General features: G+C 35.4%; 1 protein-coding gene across 1 annotated transcript in view; it reads left to right on the forward strand.

Moving 5' to 3' along the window:
• RAB18 (RAB18, member RAS oncogene family) overlaps positions 1 to 23,824 on the forward strand; it is a 65,514-nt gene extending 41,690 nt beyond the window's left edge. The window contains exon 8 of the mRNA XM_033105320.1: positions 23,416 to 23,824. Within this exon, the coding sequence (XP_032961211.1) occupies positions 23,416 to 23,462 (47 nt within the window). The 3' untranslated portion in view covers positions 23,463 to 23,824. The remainder of the gene's footprint in view (positions 1 to 23,415) is intronic.
• The last annotated feature ends 220 nt before the right edge of the window (positions 23,825 to 24,044 follow it).

Consider the following 24,044-nt stretch of genomic DNA (forward strand, 5'->3'; position numbering starts at 1 on the left):
GATGGATGTAGAGAACATTATGTTAAGAAATAAGTCGTAGAAAGACAATTACCATATGATCTCACTTATATGTGGACTCTAAAGAATAAATGAATGAACTAATCAGAAACAGTTTCAGAGACAGGAAAAACAGGGTTGCTAGATAGGGGTGGGGGTGGGGATAATGGGTAAGGTGAGGGGATTAGAAATGATTGTCAGTAACCACAAGATTGCCACAGGGTTATGAAAGTTAATTTGGGGAATGTAATCAATCATGTAAAGATTTTGTAGGGTATCCGATGGACACTTGTCTCATTAGGGAGACCACCTCAGGATGATGTAGATGCCTGATCACTGCACTGTACACCTGAAGCTGAAACTGAACAATAATGAATGTCAACTACAAGTTTATATATATGTGTATATATATACATGTGTGTGTGTGTAATGTATATAGTTACAAGAAGCAGAGTACAGCATTAGGAATACAGACAGTGGAAATGTAATGGCTCTGCGATATCAGGGATAGTGGATGGGGGAGGGGGTTTGACACAGTGGGGGGGATATAAATGATAAATGTCTAACTATTACATTGTTTTGTGCACCTAAAACAAAACAAAAAAGAAGGGGTCTTGATAAGTATTATGGTTCCTAGATTAGTATTTGAAAACAGATTGAAATAAATTCAGTAGTTTCTAAAACTTGATTGAATTTTAGATCCTCTTTGATTTAAATTTAAAAGAAAACCAATCTTATTTTGTGGATGTGTAGGGAAATTTCCATCCATATGGCATCAAATGTTTTCATAAAGGGAAATGCAATGAAGATACTGTTGCTAGTGAAAAAAAATAGTCACTAAGTAAACCAATGTTAATTTTCTCATTCACAGAAATATTTGTAATTGCCTACAATCTAGAACTAGGCAGACATTCCCTACTTTCATGGAATTTATATTCTAGTGGGATGAGACAGATCATAAAAAATTACATTTAGACATTGTGGTTATTTTTTTCTGGATCAAAATCCACATTACAGAATATTCTGCAGAAAAAGGTGTGTTGTTTTGTTCTGCCATTAAGAATGTTCCTTGGAAGTGAATTTGTTCTATTCTGAAAGGGCCTTTAGCTTGCCCATTTCTATTGCTGGGATTACATGACTTGAGATGAGACCTGAAACTGGAAAGACAGCAATACAGAAAATACCAGATTTTTTATTTTCAGTCAGGATGTTACAGGGAAGGTGGACATGGAGCATCAAGACCAACTTCAACTTTGCTATTCTCCAGATTTTGAAATTTGCCTGTTAGATTTGTAAAGTGTATGTTTAGGGCAGAATTGTCGGCTGTCATGTCAGATTATTTCTCTGCACAGTCAGGTTTGGGGGACAATTTAAGTGATAGTATATCTAAATCCACGTAATAATAAAGAGGTTCTATATTTTATTCCTTTCATATGCATGTGCTGTATAATACTATGGTCATCAAAAATGGAATTAGTTATTTTTAAGGGAAAATTATATATCAAAAAGAATGAGCATTTTCTATTAGAAATGTTTGTAATTTTCATAGTCCAATAAAAGAAAAGGCAGGATATAAATGTGATTGAACAATCAATACTTCTAAACAAGATCTTTCATTTCTCCATGAGGTGGCAGCAGCTCTTCAGTTATCTGAGAAATCCTACAGTGAAAGTCCTGTTCAAAGCCTTACAACTGGTCCAACTGAGTGAGAATTTTTACAGGCTGTGATTTTGTGCGTGTCCCACCTTTCTTCTCTTTCTTTCTGTCGGTCTATCTTTCTCTCCCTCTGCACCTCTCTCTCTCTCTCCCTTTTCTTTTCTTACTGGCCAAGTTCAGCCATGGGTCACATTTTTATTAGACCCAAGTCTTTTTGTTCTGAAAGGGCCTACTTATGCTGAAGTCAACAGACAGACTTGAGCATCCACTGAGGTTCACTTGGCTGAATGTGGAGACAATGGAAGCATAAGTGAACTTGCATTTTACAGGACAGGATTTCTTCCTTCCTGTGATATGCCTTTATCTTTTTAAAGAGAAGTTTCAGGGGATTGAATAGAGCCATTACAGATACAATAAGGATGCAACCGATATTTTGTACAACTGGGTTAATTTAAGGCTTTAAAATGATTTATTTTTTATTTTTGCTTTAGAATCATGTTAGAGCTTAAAGATGAGAGTATATTAGGCTTCTTTTTGTGAGGAGAGAGAACTGTTTTCTGGAAACACTCAGTTAAAATAAAGGATTTAAAATTGCACTTCATTTTCCACCAAACTTTTAAAACTAAATTGTTCGATGATTTTGACTCCAGTATATTGAATACATTTAATTCTAATAGGTTTTCTTCTCCAAATGTTTCAAATTATAAGACAATCCTGTCATTGTATTCTTCATCAGAATCTGGCACTACCTCTCTTTCTCTGCTTATTTTGCTTAAATGACACTATTTCTGGACTGAGTAATGACAGACATGCTTGATACAAATATATGTTTATAATGTTAGAGTCATTTTTAGAAGGTTCAGAAAGTCTTTTCAGCTAATATTCTTGATCATACTTCCCACTTTAAAAATATTTTTCGATAATATCTACATTTTTTTGGTAATGTTCTATGTGTTTAATTTTTGCTTCTATATTGATTTATTTCCCTTTTTTAATACTGATCCTGTTTTTACATTTTTGATTTTTTTTTTACAAATGTGACTGAATTTATTTAACTTTTTTTTATTAGTTTCAGGTGCACAAAACAATGTAACAGTTAGACATTTGTCATTTATATCCCTCACCCAGTGACAACCCCCCTCACCCCATCCACTATCCCTCTGACATCGCACAGAGCCATTACATTTCTACTGCCTCTATTCCTAATGCTGTTCTCCGCTTCTTGTAACTATATACGTAACATATATATATATACACACATACATATATATGTATGTATATATATATACATGTATATATATATATATATACACACGTATGAAATTAATATACCTACTCTTGCTTTTGATTAGCATTAGCATGGTTTATATTTCTCCATTCCTTCAATTTCAATCTATATGTGTTTTTAAAGAGGGTTACTTGAAGGCAACTTATAGTTGGGTCTTATTTTTTGGCCACTATGACAATCTCTGTTTATTAATTGGGACATTTAGCTCATTGATGTTCAAAGTGGTTATTGATATAGTTTGATTAATATCTACTATATTTGTTACTTTTTTTCTATTTGTTGCCCTTGTTCTTTATCCTTTTTTTTTTGTCTTCCACTCTTTTTCTTTCTTTTGTAGGTTTAATTAAGCATTTTACATGATTCCATTGTCTTTCTTAGCTTATCAATTATACTTCTTTTTAAACTTTTTTTAGTGGTTGTCCTAGACTTTGCAATACACACTACTAATCCAAGTCCACTTTTGAATAACACTATACTGCTTAACAGGTGGTACAAGTTCCTTATAAAAACAAAATATTCCTAATTCTTCCCCTTCATGCCTTCTATCACTGATGTGATTCATTGCACTTATATATAAGCAATACATAATCATACACAAAAGCATACATAATCAAATGTATATTTTATTTTATCTTTACTTACTCATTCTCCAGTGCTCTTTCTTCATTTCCGTCTGAGTTTTTGACCTATATTGTTTTCCTTCTGTCTAAAGAACTTTTTTTAACATTTCTTGCATGGCAGGTTTACTTGCAACAAATTCCCTCAATTTTTGTTTGTCTGGGAAAGTCTGTTTCTCCTTCATTTTTGAAGGATACTTTCACAGGAAACAGACTTAAGGATTGTTTTTTCCTTCTTTCAACATTTAAAAATTTTTACTTTCCTCTCTTCTTGCTTGCATTGTTGCTGAGCAGAAGTTTGATGTAATTCTTATCTTTGCTCCTTTACAGTTAAGTTTATTTTTATTCTGGCACCTTTCAAGATTTTATCTTTGATTTTTTTGCAGTTTGAAAATGCAAAAATGATAGGTGTAGGTTTTTTGTTTTGTTTTGTTTGCATTAATCCCGCTTTGTGTTTTCTGAGCTTCCTGGTCTTGTGGTTTGGTGTTTGACTTTAATTTGGGGGATATTCTCAGTTATTATTGTTTCAAATATTTCTTCTGTACCTTCCTTTCTTTGTCTTCTAGTAGTTCTATTATGTGTATGTTACAATTTTTGTGTATGTTCCACAGTTCTTGAATATTGTTTCTTTTTTTTTCACTCTTTTTTCTCTTTGCTCTTGTGTTTAGGAAGATTCTATTGACATATCCTCAAACCTAGTGATTATTTTGTCAGCCATATCCATTCTACTAATGAGCACATCGAAGTCATTATTAATTTCTATTATAGTGTTTTTTATCTCTAGCTTTTTGTTGTTTTATTTTTTATTTGATTATAAGAAAAGTTGAGCATCTGTTCTCTTTTTACAATTTTTTTGATTGTGATGAAAGACATATAACATAAAATTTATCATCTTAAGTATTTTTAAGTTACAGTTCAGTGGTATTTAGTACATTCATAATGTTGTGCAACCACCACCATTCATCTCCATAACTCTCTGTGTCTCATAAAATTGAAATCAATAGTACAAAGAGGTAGAACTAAGAAGGCAACAGAGGAATTAAAATAGAATATTCAAAATATCTGATTAACCTAAAAGGAGGAAGAGAAGAACAAAACAAGATGCAAAACCAGAAAACAATTCACAATGTAATAGGCCCAAACCTAATCATATTGAAAATTACTTTCAAAATAAAGAAACTAAGCATTAATTTAAAAGCAGCGCTAATCAGACCGGATAAATACGCAATCTATATTTGTTGAACGTAAACCATATGCCATTAAAGGCTGAGGTAAAGAAGCAAGTGATCTATATTAAATAAAAAAGTAGACTTCAAAACAAAGAATATAAAAACGATAAAGAGGACTACTTAATAATGATAAGAGGGCCAGTTAGGAAACCATAAGAATCATAAATGTGTATGCATCTAAAACAGCTTCCAAATACATGAAGCTAAGACTAACAAAACCAAAGGGAGACTATATAAATGTACAGCCATATCGAGAGATTTTTAACACCCTCTCTCAGAAATTGATTTATTAAAGTATATCAGAGAGGCATTAAAAACTTGAACAGCAATAGCAACCCCTTTTATAAAATGCTGTCTCAAGAACTGCAGAAAAAGCACATGGAATATTCACCAAAATAGATGATATGCGGGGCCATGAAACAAGTCTCAACACATTTCAAAAGAATGAAATGTTCTTAAACCTCAATAGAATAAAAGCAGAAATCTGTAACTAGAAAATTTCCAGCTTCTATAGAGCCCATGAGTCAAAAAAGAAATTACAAGAAAAAAATTGGAAAATACTTCAAACTGAAAGATAATGAAAACACAATATATCAAGATTTGTGGGATGTTACCTCATGTAGCTTAGAGAGAAATGTTTAGCTTTAAATGAATAATTAATAAAGAAGGAATGTTTAAAATCAGCAATCTAAGCTTCCACTTTAAATTAGAAAAAGAAGAATGAATTAATAACTAAGTAGAAGGGAAGCAATAATAAGAAAAATATAAATGAAATAGGAAACACAAATCTAGAGAAAATTATCAAATTCTATATTTCATTCTTAGAATGAAACTTGAAAAATATGAATAAATTTGGTAAACCCTTAGCAAGACTGATAACAAAAAAAATGGAAAATAAATTATTAATATCAGGAATGAAAGGGAGCATCTCCAGATCCTGCAGAGATTAAAAGAATAATAAGGGCCTACTACTTCTGGGGCAAATTTGAGAATGTAGGATTTTTACAACCACTTTGAAAACAATTTGGCACTTCCTATTCACAGTTTTATTGAGATATAATTGACATGTAGCATGTATTTAAGGTGTACAACATAATGATTTAACATTTGTATATTGCAAAATGCATATTGCACAATAAATTTTAGTTAACATTTACCACCTCACATAGTTGCAATTTTTTTTTCCTGTGATGAGAACTTTTAAGATCTCTTAGTAACTTTCAAATATACAATATAATATTGTTAGCTATAGTCACCATGCTGCACATTACAGCCCCAGAATTTACTTATAACTGGGTTTGCCTTCACCCAATTCCTGGACCCCCAGTTCTGGCAACCACCAATCTGTTCTGGTTTTTAGATTTCACATGTAAGTGAGATCATGTAATATTTATCTTTCTGTGTCTGACTTTTTTCACTTAGCATAATACTCTCAAGGTCCATCTATGTTGTTGCAAATTGCTGGATTTCCTTCTTTGTTATGGTTGAATTATGTATAATAGACAAGACATAGAAAAAACATAAGTGTCCATCGATGGATGAATGAATAAATAATATATATCACATTTTATTCATCCATCGATGGACACTTGTTATTTCCATGTCTTGGCTAGTGTACATAATGCTGCAATAAACATGGGGGGTGCAAATATCTTTTGAAGTTAGTGTTGTTTCCTTCCAATATGTACTCAGAAGTGGAACTGCTGGATGATGTGGTAGTCCTATTTCAAAAATTTTGAGGAATCTCCATACTGTTTTTCCATAGTGGCTGTACTACTTTACATTCCCACCAACAGTGCCCAAGGGTTCCGTTTTTCTCCACATCCTTGCGAGCATTTGTTATCTTGACTTTTTGACAATGGCCATTCTATTAGGCCTGGGGTGATATCTCATTGAGGCTTTGATTTGTATTTCTCTAATGATTAGTGAGAGTGAGCAGTTTTTCATGTACCTATTGGCCATTCATATATATTTTTCAGAACAATGTTCAGATCGTTTGTCCATTTTTAAATTAGATTTTTTCTTTTTCTTTGCAATTGAGTTGTATGAATTCTTTACATATTTTGGGTATTAACCTCTTATCAGATGTATGGTTTACAAATATTTTTTCCTTTCTGTAGTTTGCCTTTTCATTTTGTTGATGGTTTCTTTTGCTGTGCAGAAGCTTTTTACTTTGATATAGTGCTACTTATGTTTTATTTAGGTGATTGTGCTTTTGGTATCAAATCCAGAAAACCATTGCCAAGACCCATCAAAGAGCTTACTCTTGATGTTTTCATCTAGGAGTTTTATATTTCAATCTTTAATCAATATTGAGTCCATTTTTGTGAGTGGCGTAAGATAAGGATCTAGTTTCATTCTGTAAAATGTGGCTGTTCAGTTTTCCCAACACCATTTTTTAAAGAGACTGTCTTCTCCATTGAGTGTTCTTGGCTCCCTTGTAACATATTAGTTGACTGTATATGCTTCAGTTTATTTCTGGGCTCTTTATTCTGTTCCATTGGCCTATATGCCTGTTTTTATGTCAGTACCACACTATTTTGATTACTATCGCCTTATAATATAGCTTTAACTCAGGAAGTGTGATGCCTCCTACTTTGTTCTTCTTTCTTAGGATTGCTTTTGCTATTCAGAATCTTTTGTGGTTCCATATACATTTTAAGATTGTTTTTTCTGTTTCTGTAAAAAAATGCCATTGTTTGAAAGTTACACATCTTATTATTATTCTTTAAATTGGTAACACTTTATTTTTCTATCAACGTTGACAATCCATCTTTTTTACCTGCCTCTCATAACCTGAACTGTCAGGGATTTATTTTGGTATATTTCATTGCCCCTCATTGTCTACCCATTTAATTTACTTTCTGAAAAACATGTGAAATTGTAGTTTCAGGTTGTTATTGTTGTAAAACCATGATTCCTCTACTTTTAGAGAAATGGTTTCTGAAGTTGTATTATGCTTCAAAACCATTAGAATAAAAATTTCATGATTTTACCCATTTCTTCACTTTTCCTTATTTCCTGAATTCCATAACATTTTTTTGTTGTTGTTAGTGACGTACATAGTCTAGTGAACTTTCAGAATCTTTGCAATTGGAAAATATGTATTTCTTTGCCTTCAAAATAATTTGATGGTTTGGTTTTGTATTGGAATTCTAAGTTTAAAATTATTTTACTACAGAGATAATATTGCCATGTGGAATTCCTGCATATGTGTAGTCATGTGTTAGTCTACTTAAATATTTTTGCAACTAGCATGTTTTGAACTTTTTCCTTCCTCTTTCTCTATCTCCCTCTCCCCCCTCCCTTCCTTCTTCCATTCTTTTTCTTTTTTCCTTTACTTCTTCTTAGACATCAAAGTAACTTTACCCTTGTCAAAAATTTCAATTAGATATATATGATATGCCTTTCTTTGACAACTGCTAGACTTTCAGTGGACTCATCTATTTTCTTTGTCTCTTAACATTTTTCTCATAATTCATTGCTTTTTTGTTCTGCACTGTATTCCAGAAGACTCCCTCAGCTGCATTTCTAGGTTACAATTTAATCTTCACTAACTTTCATTATGCAGTTCAACTCATATACTGAGATTTTTTTGTGTGGAGTTGGGGAATTGTTTCTATTATCCAACCACTCTGATCACTTTTTCATACCAATTTTTTGTTGTAATATCCTCTCATCTCTCTGAGGGTTCTAATGATTAGTTTGTAGTTTCCTTTGGTCTTCTTTGTAAATTCTGTTTCCTCAAGTGTTAGTTCTTTTTCACGTTGATTTTCCTCAGGTACTTGGTGGGTTTTGGATATATGTTTATATTTATGAGGAGGGATTTCTATTTCAGTGCTTTTAGGTGAAAAATATTTCTTCAGCAAGTTGAGAATTCTTGTTTTCCTAGAAGTGAATATTGATTCTCAAGGTTGTGCACAAAAGACAAGGAGGATGCACATGAAGGTGGGCTTTTCTGACTGTAAGTGGTTATCTTGTCTTGTGGATGGAGGTCTCCCATCCTTATCAGCTGAAATATGTGTAGGATACTGCCCCATTTCTGAGGCTCCAGTGTTTTTAGCCCTGAGAATCTTTCATACCAGTACTCATAATTTATTTAGAGGAATGTACTTTCAGCATATTAAACACACAGAGAGAGAGAGAGAGAGAGAGAGAGAGAGAGAGAGAGAGAGAGAGAGAGAGAGAGAGAGAGAGAGAGACACGAACTTTGAAGTCTAGAAGGGCTATCAAGATTTGAAGGAAAGGAGTTATAAATCAGTAACGTTTCACTGGGGTAGAGAGACATATTAGTTTCCTATTGCTGCAGTAGCAAATTACCAAAAACTTAGTTAAAACAATGCAGATTTATTCTCTTATTGTTCTGGAGGTCAGACATCCTAAAATCAAGGTGTCAACATGGTCATGTTCCTTCTGGAGGCTCTGAGTAGAATCCATTTCTTTGTTTTTTTTTCTGGTTTCTAAAGGCTGCCTGCATTCCTTGGTTCGTGGCCCTTTACTCCATCTTCAGAACCAAGAGTGCAGTGTCTTCAAATCTTTCTCTCTCTCTGACCTTTGCTTCTGTCTTAACATCTCCTTCTCTGAGTCTGATCCCCCTTCCCTTCTCTTACAAGGACCCTTGGGATTACATTGATAATCCCAGATAAGCTAGGATTATCTCTCCACCTCGAGATCCTTAACTAAGTCAATTCTGCAAAGTCCCTTTTGCCATGTAAGGTGACATATTCACTGGTTCTGAGAATTAAAATGTGGGCACTTTTGGGGGATCATTATTCTCCCTCCCTTAGGAGGCTAAGAGGTGTCTGCCTCTGAGCTGGTGAGGCACAGCACGGAGTGGTCTCAGGAGCAGTTGAGGAGGAAGCATCCTCGGTTTGAGGTCGATGTTCTAGTTGTCTCTCTGCCATTTCCCATTGGTCTTCTCACTTCCTCCACCTCCACACCCCATCACTCCCACTATCCCTCCTTTCCTTTCTGCTCCTTGATGCTCCTCAACACTAATATCTCAAAGTTATCTTACAGGGATGCAGACGCCATGCCACCCAATTAACACAATTCAAAGGATAGATGTCAACATTTATACAAAGTATTGTCAGAATATAAAATGTAGGTAGGCTTCTTTATGGATTCTGTGAGAGCCTGTAAAAATCCAATTTATGTACCAGAAATGACTACACATGTTATACAATTGAAATACCTCTACTGAATCCTGAAATGTATATGTGTTGGGCCTGCATTTAATCTAGGGTCGTCTCTTTAGATTATGATGTGAAATGCACTTTTGAGGTCTTTGATGAGAACCACATGGCAGAGCTTTGCCATTTAGCTGTAGAATGGGGTAGGCTCTGTGCCTGCGCACAATGCGTACGGTATAGCTTTCGTGTCGGATGGGTGGCCTGCTTGTCTGTGTATATAACAGATGCATCTTTCTGAAACAGTGAAATCTGATGATAGAGCCCATATTTAATAACTGGAGCTGTTGATAGAATTAAACACTTATTAGTAAAGGATGCTATCCATTCTCTGCATTGAAAGCAGAGGTTTTTTTGTGTTTATTGTGGATCTGGCCAATGTTCTTTCCACAGTATGGTGCTCCGAAGAAAGGGCACACAAGCAAAAGAACAGATACAGAAATGAGCAAATATATGGATATGACCGTAGCATCATCCCAGGATGACCTAATTTCAGCATATAGCGACTGGTTCCTTTTTTCTACTTCCTTTTTTTCATTTACGTTACATGGACACCCAGAGTCACCTTATCATTGGCATCCTACCTTGATATTATAGTTGCTTTTTTCTTTTTCTTTTTTGGTTAAAATGGGGCTAGGTCCAGGATGTTTTTTTGAGTCTCTACAGTTTGAAGGGTTTTAGTCTGAGTCGTATATGGAGTCCTAAAATCAAAATTGATCTCTATTGAAAGCTCCAACCATTTTTACCCCAATAAGCTTTAATTAAAATTAAAAAAAAGAAGAAAGAGAGAGAGAGAGAGAGAAAAAAGAAAAAAGAAAAAAGAAATGATAAAGCTCCCCCTTGGCTCTCTGAGAGCTGTTGCTATGCTGGTTATAAGTGGGCTTTGTTTCCACAGTCTCTCAAAAAGCAGAACAGTAAGAAAAATCAACATCTAGGGTTCATGTAGTTCTCATATTGCTAAGGACTAAGATCTTTCTAAGTTTCAAGAGGAGGTAAACACCCTAGCAGAATTTACTTGCTTTTTTTAAAAAAAATATTTCCCCCAAGATTCACTGGGCTTCGTCCAGTTTTGACGACTTCTGTTTCTGCATGATTTAGTGAGATTTGACATTTTTGTTGTTGTTGAAGACCTATTCCTAAAAGAGAATGATTGCTTGGGTGCAAAATTTAAGAAGAGCAAAATAAGAAGGCAGCTTTCCAGAGTAATGCTACCATATTTTTCAGCTTTGCATCCCAGAAACACAAGATTGTCATATAAGAAACACAAGTAAGGGATTTTCTGTGGAAACCAATAACAATCACAAAAATCCCTTAAACTGCAAAAAAATTAAATAGATTATAATCAAGGAAATATTTCAAACAAGATCCAGCTGTTAATCTAAATGCTGATGTTTTCATCCTGGTTATAATAGCTTTGGATTGAAAAGACTCAAAGAGAATGCCTCAGAGTAAAATCAAAACTTATTAATTGTATCATTTTCACCTATATTCTCCTGAGCAGACGTGCATTCTGATTGGCCCTATAATTGTCATACTAATTAAAAGAAACAAAAGAGGCTCTATTTAAACAGACAGTTATAACTGAGTTAATGTCACCCTAGAACATTTTATAAGCTCAAATATTTGTTGCAAGAATTGACTGATTGGAAAGTACTAGGATGAAATTTAATGACATTTATTTTTAAATTAACAGGTGAAATTTATACTTAAATTGCACAAACAGTTTAAAGTCATTTTAGGAAAATTAGAAAATATAGATAAGCAAGGAATAGGAACACGTAAGAGCAAGATTACATGGTACTGATTCAAATTCTTGACCCCCAAACTACTCTCTAAAGAAAGACTGAGAATATAAGATTTGGGGGATAAAATAAGAGAAGTCTTGAATTTAGAAAAATGTCAACTACCTTATACAAATGTCATGGTATTCTGCTACATACATTACAGTTTTCATCACGTGAAGAAAGATGTGGAGAGTCACAGGTCTTTTCCTTTTCTAAGATAGCCATGCAGTATTTTGGGAGTAAGAAAAGGACATTCAGGTGGGACTGGGGGTGGGAACAACACTAAGGGCCAGGTCTGGAATCATTGGTGGATCATTGGAGAGGCTGGCACCCTAGTCGCATCTGCATGCTGCAGATCAAGGAGGAGTTAGAGTCTGTAAATGGTGGGGATGGAAGGAAAAGCATGTGGTTCCTCCCATTATGTTCCTATCATCTGGTGGCTTCTTCAAAAGGTGTGGTCTCACCTGGGATTTCCCTAATCTTTAGGAGCTGAGTTTGTTTTTTTTTTTTAAGATTTTATCAGGGAAGGGGAACAGGACTTTATTGGGGAACAGTGTGTACTTCCAGGACTTTTTTCCAAGTCAAATTATTTGTCCTTTCAATCTTAGTTGTGGAGGGTGCCCTTTCAGTCTTAGCTGTGGAGGGCTCAGCTCAGCTCCAGGTCCAGTTGCCGTTGCTATTTGCAGGGGGCGCTGCCCACCATCCCTTGCGGGACTCAAGGAGTCGAACTGGCAACCTTGTGGTTGAGAGCCCGCACTCCAACCAACTGAGCCATCCAGGAGGCAGCTCAGCTCAAGGTGCCGTGTTCAATCTTAGTTGCAGGGGGCGGAGCCCACCATGCCTTGCGGGACTTTGAACTGGCAACCTGTGGTTGAGAGCCCACTGGCCCATGTGGAAATTGAACCGGCAGTCTTCGGACTTAGGAGCACGGAGCTCTAACTGCCTGAGCCACCAGACCGGCCCAGGAGCTGAGTTCTTAAGATAAAAAATAGACCAGGAAAGAAACCAGGTCAAATTCACTTGGGGTTATTTCCACAGTTTTGGACCAATGGTGGCAAAGGGAAGAGTAGAAGGGAAGCTACAAATATCCTCACTAAACAGAAAGCCAATGCTCACTAATTTGTTTTTCATCATTAAATTTTCTGTTGGTACTGCTGCAGAGAAACAAATTGAAATCCCAGCCCTGTCTCCTTAGTAGGTCTTTATACACCACTAGGATGCTACACTGCCCCCAGGAACACGTAGGGAACAAATGAAAAACAATAACATTAAAAACAAACAACGTTGCTAAAGGCAAAGTTCCTGGGCTGTTTGGCCCACAATACCCACGTGACTCCTAGGTATATACTTCCGACTGCTGAATGGTCCCAGGCTAACAACACAAATCTGCATTTTTCTGCTTGTTTTTAAAATATAAATATTTTACTTTTGAACATGGAATACATATACATGTTAAAAAATAACAAGGTACAAAGATCATTTTAAACATCGGTAATAATCCTTTTTCCTCGTTACTATTTTTTAACTACAAAAATTACAATGTGCTTCTTGTAACAAATGTAGAGGAGTGATCAACGTAAAAAGTGAAAGCCAAGCTGTATTAGTTTCCTATTGCTGTTGTAACAAATAACCACAAATTTAGCAGCTTAAAACAACCCAGATTTATTCTTTACAGTTCTGGATGCCAGAAGTCTGAAATGGGTTAGTCTCCCCATCTCAAGATCCCCAGGGATTTTGATTTAATTGTTCTGGGATGTTGAGCTGGGCATCAGCATTTTCAGAGCTTGCCAAGTGATTTTAACATGCAGAAGTCCTGACCTGACCTGTAGGTGTTACATGGTGACAAAGGAGGGTGACTAACTTTAGTTTTATGATGCCTGGGACTTTCCCCCTAAGGCTCATCCCTGCTCACTCCTTGCACTCAAAACTTGTGAGGATAGATCCAGGGTATGGGCTTCTGCAGGATTTTGAGCCCTTGTCTAACATCCATTATAAGATACCCCTGGGGTAATATGATTTCATTAGCCAAAATAATAATTATGCAGTGCAATGATCTTAAATGAAAAACAATAAACCAGAGATCCCTGGAAGTATTAGAACCAAATGGCCCAAGATATTTAAATGAATTTATATTAAAAGACACAAATGGACAATATAAGCATATGAAACAAAGGCACAAAAACATAAAATTGGTATAAATATTAGGTGTGAAAAATAATTGAAATAAGAAACATAATAGATAGTATAAATAGTAGAACGGATATAGCTGGAGAACCAACTGATGAGTTGGAACAGATTGAGAAACTCTTCAAAGAAGGAAATAGGAGAGGAAAAGAAAGAAAGAAAGAAAAAAAGAAAATAGAAAAATTAAGATATATGGAAGATAGAAGTAGATGTGTCAACTTCTACAGAAAAATGATTCTAAAAGGAGAGAGAAATAATAATGAAAAAATATTTGGAAAAGCAACGCAAAACTTTCGCCAGAATTAACGAAATATGAAAAACTTCAGATTACAAAGTCTCCTTAAATATCAGAGAAAAAACAAAAAGCCTAGACATAGGACAGTGTAATTTAAGACCACCGAAACCAAATACAATTTTGACATCTCACAAAGAAAAACAGGTGAACTTCAAACAAATACTATTTTTGTGCTCCTGTTTCATATGCTAATATTACTAACATAGATATAAAAAGACAGTAATGTTTCGATTCACTTAAGGACAAAACTTTGAATTCAGAATTTTATATCCTGCTGAATTTCCATTTATGTGTCAGAGCTTAATGAAACAATCTCAGACACAAAAAGCCTCAGTAGGATCATTACATAAAAATCCAGAGTTTTAGAGAAAGTACTCAAATATGAAGAGGAACAAATCTAGGAGATGCTACAAATAAATATGGAAAGTTAGAATGATCAAATAAATATAAAAATAAACACTGCACAATAAAACAGAAAATAAAAAAGTATAAGCAAAATAAAGTATATACATACTATCCAAGGATTCAAATTCTAAGAGATCACAATATCAAAATGACAACATATGAAGGACGAGAAAGGGACACAAAAGTGTGTTAAAGTTCTAATCTTGTAAGGAGGTGTTGTGGGTTAATCGTGCTGCCTCAAAAGATATGTTCAAGTTCTAACCCCCAGTACCCCACAGTGAATATGACCTTATTTGGAAATAGGCTCTTTGTAGCTGTAATTGGATTCAGATGAAGTCTTAGTAGATGAGGGTGGGACCTAAGTCCAAAGACTGGTGTCTTTATAAGAAGGGGAGATTTGGGTGCAGAAATGCAGACGTACAGGGAAGAAGGCCCGGTAAAAACGAGGCAGAGATGGGATTGATGCAGCTATAGTTCCAAGGAACTCCATTACCGGCAACTACCAAAGCCAGAGAGGCGTGGAACAGATTGTCCCTCAGAGCCTCCAGAAGGAACATGGCCCTGCCAACACATTGGTTTCAGACTTCTAGCCTCCAGGACAGTGAAACTGTGTTTGTCTGTTGTTTTAAGCCATCCAGTTTGTGGTACTTTGTTATAACAGCCCTAGGAAAATAATACAGAGGAAGATACAGATACCAAGTTTAAAAAAAATAAGAAATGAAAAAGAATATAGAGAAAGTCAGTTCCGGCAGAGAACGTGGTGAGAAGCGGAGCACGGCTTTCTATTCTGGGCCCCTTAGGGCCCTCCGGCCTCGGGCTGGGAGGTGAGCTGGGGGGGCCCAGGGACAGGCCGCAGGCTCTGTCCTGCAGGGACCCAGACCCCTTCCGAGCCGCGGTTGCCCACTGGCTGGGCCCAGGCCTTGAAGCAGCAGCGAACCTCTCGCCCTACCCCCACCTCCATCTCCGCGACCTGATGGCGGCGGCTTCTCTGAGTGCACATCCCACCGATCGCCTGGTCTCCTGGCCCAACCCTGCGGGGCCTAGGCGAAGCCCCGCCAAGCGGAGGACGACGCCGAGCGTTTGAGCGAAGGGCGTGGAGGGGCGAAAAGAATGGCGGCCACTCGAATGCCGCGGAGGGCCGTTAGGACCGTCGGGGGTCCGAGAAGGCGGGTCTACGTGGTCGCAAGCTGGCCCACCCTTAGGCCTTCGAGCCGCGCAGATGCAGGACTTGGGGTAACTCCTCTGACCCAGTTGGACGAGATCTCACCTCGCACAGACAACGACGGACAAAGGCCATAATGGGACCGGAAGGTGAGCAGAAAGAACCCAGTCGACGACGGGTGGAAGGGTTAGTGGGCCATCGGGCGGTTGGTCTTCGTTCTACTAGACCTTGATTACGGAAGTAAGAAAAGGCACAACAATATACCACAGTTGGCCAACAGGAAGTGCCCACCACCCTTTGGGAAGATTTACTGGCCGTATATAGAAGGCCTGTGTATATAATATGAAAAAGCTGCTCTCAACTTTACCCCCCAACCTTTCAAAAGAAAACTGCTACATCTAGGCCTTTAGATGTAAAGAGGTTGCCGACGTATGATAAAGAAGAGTTAGAAAATCACACGTCTTGCAAATGCACATTTGTGGGTGTTTTTTTTTTTAATCGAAGAAATGTCTTCTGGAAATGACTTTGAAATAGAATTGTTAGACTATCCCTAGAAGCGACATCAGGAGCAACACACATTCACGTTTGTTCAGTGGGGTAGAGGACATGGAGAAGACCTTGAGGAGGAAGAGAAGGTTCTATACTAACTGGTCTTATTTAGAAGACATTTTCAGAGTATAATTATTGTTTGTGTATGTATTTCATTCCTCACTACTGTATAATAGTTGAAAACGCTAAGTACTTTTTTGAAATATTTATCTTTCTAGATGTTCTGAAGTGCCTGATAAAAGTAGACGTAGTAAAATTAAAATTCATGTTAAATATTGTTATTTTGGGGAATGGCCAAACCACCACCTCCTTTGAACAGTGCACACTGAATTTGTGCACTGGTTCGAGGGAGGAGGGAGAAAGAAGTGCAAAGAGCTCTGTGCCAGTGTGTTTCTAGTGAGGTAAGATAAACCATTGTCCCTTATGTTCATGCATTTTGTTTTAGTTTGCTGTGTATATAGTGTATATAATGGACAAATAAGTCCTAATTTACAACATCTAGTCTTTCTAGATGTTAAAGAGGTTGCCAGTGTATGACAAAAGTAGAGTTAGTAAACTAATAGATTTTGTACATTTTGTGTTAAAAATCCCTAGACAGACTGTCTTGAAAATTTGAGCATTATAGCCCACTTGGTTAGTAGAGGAGGGGGAGAAGGGAAGGGTTGATCTTGGACTAGAATGTTCCTATTTCGAAGACAAGACACTTTCCGATTATAACTGTTACATGTGTGCAGTTTATTCAAATCTGCTGTGTATATAGTGGACAAAGTAAGTCCTTATTTGAAACATCTAGTCCATCTAGATGTTTAGAAGTGCCCGACGTATGTTAAATGTAGAGGTAGTAAAATAACACTTTGTAAATATCTTTTTGCTAAAATTCATAGGAAATACTGTCTTGGGAATGGAATTGTTAAAACCACCTCTGAGCAATATATTATATACTTGTTCAGTGGTTTGGAGGAGGTGGGAGGGAAATTGCAAAAGGTACTATGCCAGAGTGTTGGACATTTTCAGACAAAACCATTTTTGTATGTTACATGCTTCGTTTTGCTGTGTATATAGTGTATATAATGGACAAGTAAGTCCTAATTTTGCAACATCTAGTCTCTAGATGTTAAAAGAGGTTGCCAGTGTATGACAAAGTAGTTAGTTAAATTAGCACATTTTGTACACTTTGTGTTGCAATTCGTAGAAAGCTTGTCTTGTGTAAATGACTTTTGGATGTGAATTTGTTCAACCACCTCTAGGCATTACATATATCTGTACTTGTCCACTGGATTGGTGGTGGAGAGAAGGGAATGAGAGGGGGAATGGTTCCGGCCAACACGGTCATATTTAGAAGATACCTCAGACTAACCATTGTTACATGTGTGCAATTTTAACAGTGCTGTGTACATAGTGGCCACGTAAGTTTGTATATTAAATATCTTTGTAGATATTTAGAAGTGCTTGATGTATTTAAAAGTTAGGAGTAGTAGAATAACGCTTCTTGTAAATAACTTTTAAAAACTGTCTCGGGAAATACTGTCTCTGGAAATGGAATTGTTAAACCACCTCTCTGAACAGTGTGTATACTCTTATGTACTTGTTCATTGGGTTGAAGGAGGTGGGAAGGAAGAAATTTCAAAATACATTTTGCTAGTGTGTACTAGAAATTTTTAGCTTATCTATTGCCCTGTTACATGCATTTCATTTAACTTTATATATTGTGTATATACTGGACAAATGGGTCCTAATTTTATAATATCTAATCTCTAGATATTAAGAGGTTGCCAATGTATGACAAAAGTAGAGTTAGTAAACTAACACATTTTGTATACTTTGTGTTAAAAGTCACTGAAAGGCCGTCTTCAGAAAAGGACTTTTGAAAATGACATTGTGAAATCACATCTAAGTGATACACGTGCCTATACTCAACCCACTGGATTGATGGTAGACAGGAGGAATTGGGAGAAATGGAGGGTTCTAGACGAGAATGTTCCTATGTAGAAGACACTTTCAGATATAACCATTGTTACATGTGTGTAGTTTATTCAACACTACTCTGTATATAGTGGACAAACTTAAGTCCTTATTTGAAACATCTAGTATTTCTAGATGTTTAGAAGTGCACAAAGTATGTTAAAAGTAGAGTTAGTAAAATAACACATTTTGTAGATATCCTTTTGTTAAAATTCATCTGAAATACTGTGTTTTAGAAATGGGATGATCAAACCACCTCTCTAAGCAGTACATGTTACTATATTTGTGTAGGTTCGGGGAGGAAGGAGAAGAAAGTGCAAAGCGCTTTATACCAGTATGTTTATAGTTTGGCAAGATTAACCACTGTCCCCGTTTGTCTGTGCATTTTGTTTTAGTTAGCTGTGTATATAGTGTATATAAAGGACAAACGTCCTAATTTGAACAATCTAAGTCTTTCCAGATGTTAAAGAGGTTGCCAGTGTATGACAGAAGTAGAGTTAATAAACAAATACATTGTATACAGTTTGTATTAAAATTCCTAGGAAAGATTATTCTGAAAATGTGAGGAAGTGACATTTTAAAAATCCCCTCTAAGCATTACAGATGCTTATTATACTTGCCCACTGGGTTGACAGATGAGAAGGGGAAGGGCTCTAGGCCAGAATGTTCCTTCCTATTTAGAAGACACTTTCAGATTATAACCTTTCTGTGCAGTTTATTCAATGCTACTAGGTGTATAGTGGCCAAACTTAAATCCTTATTTGAAACATCTAGTCTTTTCTAGATGTTTAAAAGTGTACAACATGTTAAAAGAGTTAATGCCCTTTATAAGTTTTTGGGTTTGTTTTTTTTCCTAGGAGTGATTGTATTTGGTGAATGCAGTCTTGATGTCTTGGAGCGGATGCTGACTGTTCACAGGGTGGGGGGAGGGAAGGAAGTACAGAGAACCTGTCGGTTCTGTGCCCAGGAGTTTTCAGACAAGTTCAGATTGTCTAACCATTGTTATAAATGTGCATTTTAATTAATAGTGCTATGTATTCAAGGATAAACAAGTCCTAATGCCCAAAGTATATCAAAAGTAGAGGTAGTAAAATAATCCCTTTACAAATGCCCTTTTGTTTTTAGGAAGGACTGTCTTCTGGGAGTGTCTTTGTTAATCACCTCTTGGAGCTACTAGATGTAAGCCTATGCTTAGTCATTGACGTGGTGGAGGAGGGAGAAGGGGAAAGGTGACGGGAAGGGCTCTTGGCTAGGATCCCCACATCTAGAAGACAGTTTTAGGTTAGAATCATAGACCCATGTGCATTTTTGTAAAGTACCTGTGTTGTGGACAAGGTTCATTCTTTATTTTGGAATAGCTGAGCTTTTTAGATGTCCTGAGGTGACTATGATAAAAAGTAGAGCCAGTGAATTAACCACTTTGTAAATATCTTTTTGCTACAATTGCTAGAAAAGAGGCAGCTTGGACATGGAATTGTTAAACCATCTCTGAGAAATGGACGTCCCGACTTGTTCATGAGACTTGTTCTTGAGGTTGGCGGAAGAGGGGCAGAAGGAAGGATAGAGGGAGGGATGTATGCAGATGTGTTCGTATTTACATTGTGATAACGACCGATGTGCGTGCATTTGTTGGCTTTACTATCGAAATACACTTAAGTATTTCCGTGGAAATTTGCCTCGTTAATATTTTAAAAGTGTAGATCATAATGAATTCTCTTAGAATACTTTGTGTACTCTGTTGCTTTATGTCTCATTTTTAATTGAATATTAAGCGAATGCAGTATTTTAATTGTAACTCTGCCAATATCTTTATCATAGAGGCCTGTTGCCGTTTTTATCCTTTATGAAATTTTTGTCGCCAAGAAAGGCAGGATTACATTTTTTTTCCAGATTGAGTTGGTGTAGTGTGTTCTTGGTTATCAAAATACTCATAGTTTTGGGATTTTGAAATAGTAAATATTCATATGTGTGAAAAAGCTTGATACATAACTATACAATCTTAATTACATAAAAATGGAAGCTTAGTTGTGTAGATACACACAGGACCTAGAAGGACACATCAAACTAAACTGCTTGTGATTATGACTTTGTCTTGTGTTTTCACTTTCTTATTATATGCACATATTAACTTTTAAAAAATAAATGTTATTTCCAAAACCTAAAAAAAAAAAAAAAAAAAAGAATATAGAAAAAGCCAGAAAACTGAATGTAAAAAGATGCTTAAAACAAGTCCAAATATATCGGTAACCATGATCAATATAAATAAACTAAAAACTGTCAGTGCAAAAATAGAGATTAATGGAATGGATTTTTAAAAATCCGGTTATGTGCTGAAACATAAGCCAACCTAAACACAGAAAGCTGTATAGAAGTAGAAAGTAAGATGATGTAAAATATATATTAGGTAAATGCTAATTAAAAGAAAGCGGGCATTGCTTATTAATTAATATTATATTCATATAAAACATAAAATGTGTATTTTAAAATAAAAAGCATCATTAGGGATATAGAGCTTTATTATATAATAATAAATGTTCAATTCACCAAGAAGATATAAAAATTACTTTAAAATTCTAAACGTGTATACCTAATAAATTAATTTGAATATATAAAAATTGATAAAATTACAGGAAGGAATTGAAAAATCCAAATGTTATAGTAGGGAATTTAGCAAACATCTAATTGTTGCTATGTTAAAAACAAAAATAATCAGTCAAAAATACAGATTTGAAAGAGGCAATTAAGAAGCTTGATTGAATGGACACATTTAACAGTTATAAAAATTCATCATTTTCTAAGTCATAAAGCAAATCTCAACAAATTTTATAGAATAGGTACTATACTGACCAAAATACAATTTTATTAGAATTTAATGACAAAAAGAAAGTATTAAATTTTTCCATTATTGGAGAGTTAAACAAACTACACTTCTAAAAAACTCATGGCTTAAATATGAAATCATGAATAAAATTTGAAAGTACTCAAAAATGAATGACATTCTTTTCAATTATACGAACACTTTTTAAATGACCCATATATTGTGGTTCTCTGAACACAAAGAATTAAGCTGAACATACTAAACAAAAAAGTAACTAGAAAAATCATAATGTAATTGGAAATTTAAAATTATACTTTTGAGGAACCCATGGGTCAAAGAAAAAGTCATAATGAAAATTAGAAAATGTTTTAAACAACAAAGAACTACTTCATATTAAAACATATGGTATATTGTCTTTACCACATTAAAACATATATTGAGGAAAACTTATAGCCATTAATGCATAAATTAAAAAAATAAATGCTGAAAATTAATGTCAGGCAAAATGAACTGTGAAAATAAACCAAAGAAAGTAGAAAGAAGGGAAATAATATTTTGCAACAGTTAAAATAACTACAGTTACAGACAACATTATGAATAATTATTGAGTAATGTCAGCAAAAAAAGACTACGTTTAGCATGATACCGTTTTAAAAATTAATTTAGTTAGTAAATGGTTTATATGGTAATAACACATAATATAAATTTTTTAATGTATATATAGTTCAGTAGTTATGTGTATTAACATTGTTGTGACACGGATCTCCAGAATGTTTTCATCTTGCAAATCTGAAAATCTATACCCACTAACCAACTCCTTTTGTCCTCCTCCCCACAGTCACTGGTAATCACCCTACTACTTTCTATTTCTATGAATTTGACTACCTTAGATACCTCTTGTAAGTGGAACCATACAGTGTGTCTCTTTCTGGGACTGGTTTATTTCACCTAACATAATGTCCTCGAGATTCATCCATGTTGTAATATGTGTCCCAATTCCCTTCTCTCTCAAGGCTGAATAATATTCCACTGGGTGTATATGTCACATGTTGTGTATCCATTCACCTAAGCAACCACCGATTTGCTTTCTGTCCCAATAAATTAGATTGCATTGTCTAGAGAGTTATACAAATGGAATCATACTATGAATTTTTGTTGTCTGGCTTCTTTCACTCAGCATAATTATTTTGAGATTCATTCATGTTGTTGCATGAATCAATAGGCCATTTCTTTCATTGGCAGATAGTATTCCATTGCATGGAAATACCACAATTTTTTTTTTTATTCACCTTTTTAAGTTTAGCCATTTTAGTAGGTGAGTAATGGTATCCTATTAACTAATGAGGATAAGCCTCTTTTCATGTGTCTAGTTGCCATCTATATATCTTCTTTGGTGAAGTGTCTGTTGAAATCTTTTTTGAGATTTTGAGATTTTTAGAAATTATTATTGTTTTGATAATTCTTTATATATTCTAGGTATAAGTCCTTTATCAGATAGATGATTTGCAAATATATTTTTCCTAGTCTGTAGCATGTCTTTTTATGCTCTTAAAAGTGTATTTGAAGAGCAGAAGTTTTCAGTTTTGATGAAGCCTAATTTATCAATTTGTATTTATGGGGACTGTACTTTTGGTACCATGTTTAAGAAATCTTAACCTAAGGCCATGTACATTTCCTTTTATTTTTTTTTCCTAAAAGTTTTATAATTTTAGGCTTTACACTTAGATCTCTGTTCCATTTTGAATTAATTTTTGTATATTGTGCAAGGTATGGGACAAACATCATTTTTTTTTTTTTGCATGTGGCTATTCAGTAATTGTAGCATGATTGTTAGAAAAAAATCATTCTTTACCATTAAGGTTATTTTCATATTATTTCATCTAGACCTGGTTTGAAATCATGGACTATGGAATGATATATTGCTTAGTGTTACATGTACATGTGGTAAAGGATAAAGGAAAGCAACGGAGGCTAGGCCCAGAATTCAGGATAGTAGCAAGGGGATGAGATCAGGCAGGTACCCACAGAGGATTGGTAGTATTTCCATCTTGTTACTTGGGTGCTGGACACAATGTGTGGTAAGAAGTGTAAGATGGCTCTAAGTATCTCTGTCCCCTGGTGTTACACCTGTGACTATGTCACTTAATGTTGCAAAAGGGATTTTACAGATATAATTAAGGTTAATAATCAGTTGATTTTGAGTTAATCAAAAGAGTGATTTGTCTGGGTGGGCCCAATTTGATCATATGAACTCTCTAACAGCAGAAATGCTTTCTCCAGCTTGTTACAGTGAACCAAGTCGTCGGAGAATCAAAGGATTTGACTGACATTCCATTTAAAGGATTTGACTGACATGCCATTTAAATCCTCCAACTGCAATGAACTAAATTCTGCTCGCAACAAGAATGAGCTTGGAAGCTGATTCTTCCCCAGAGCCTCCTCTGAGAATTCAGCCTGGCTGATACCTTGATTTCAGCCTTGTGATAACCTCAGCAGAGAACCCTGTCTCACCATGCCAGACTTCCGACATACAGAACTGAACTAACAAAGGGGTGTCATTTTAAGCATCTGAGTTTGTAGTGCTGTTCTGTGGAGCAATAGGCAACTAATATACACGAGTATTTACATTGTAGAAGCGGAACCTTTTACGTATGTTATAAATGGTCTTTAGTGTAATTTCATTTTTAATAAACATTTTTGCTTTGTAGAATTTAAAAAATTTTTATTTTATTGAGATATAATTGACATACAACACTGTATAAGTTTAAGATGTACCGGGTGTTGATTTGATACATTTGTTTATTAAAGAGAAAGCCAGCAATTAATTTTCTTCATTTCAGTGGGTCTTCTGAACAATGCACATAGAAACAGTGTGTGTGTGTGTGTGTGTGTGTGTGTGTGAAAAGAAT

Source organism: Rhinolophus ferrumequinum, chromosome 5 (assembly GCF_004115265.2).
Source record: "Rhinolophus ferrumequinum isolate MPI-CBG mRhiFer1 chromosome 5, mRhiFer1_v1.p, whole genome shotgun sequence".
In the NCBI taxonomy this organism is placed as follows: Eukaryota; Metazoa; Chordata; class Mammalia; order Chiroptera; family Rhinolophidae; genus Rhinolophus; species Rhinolophus ferrumequinum.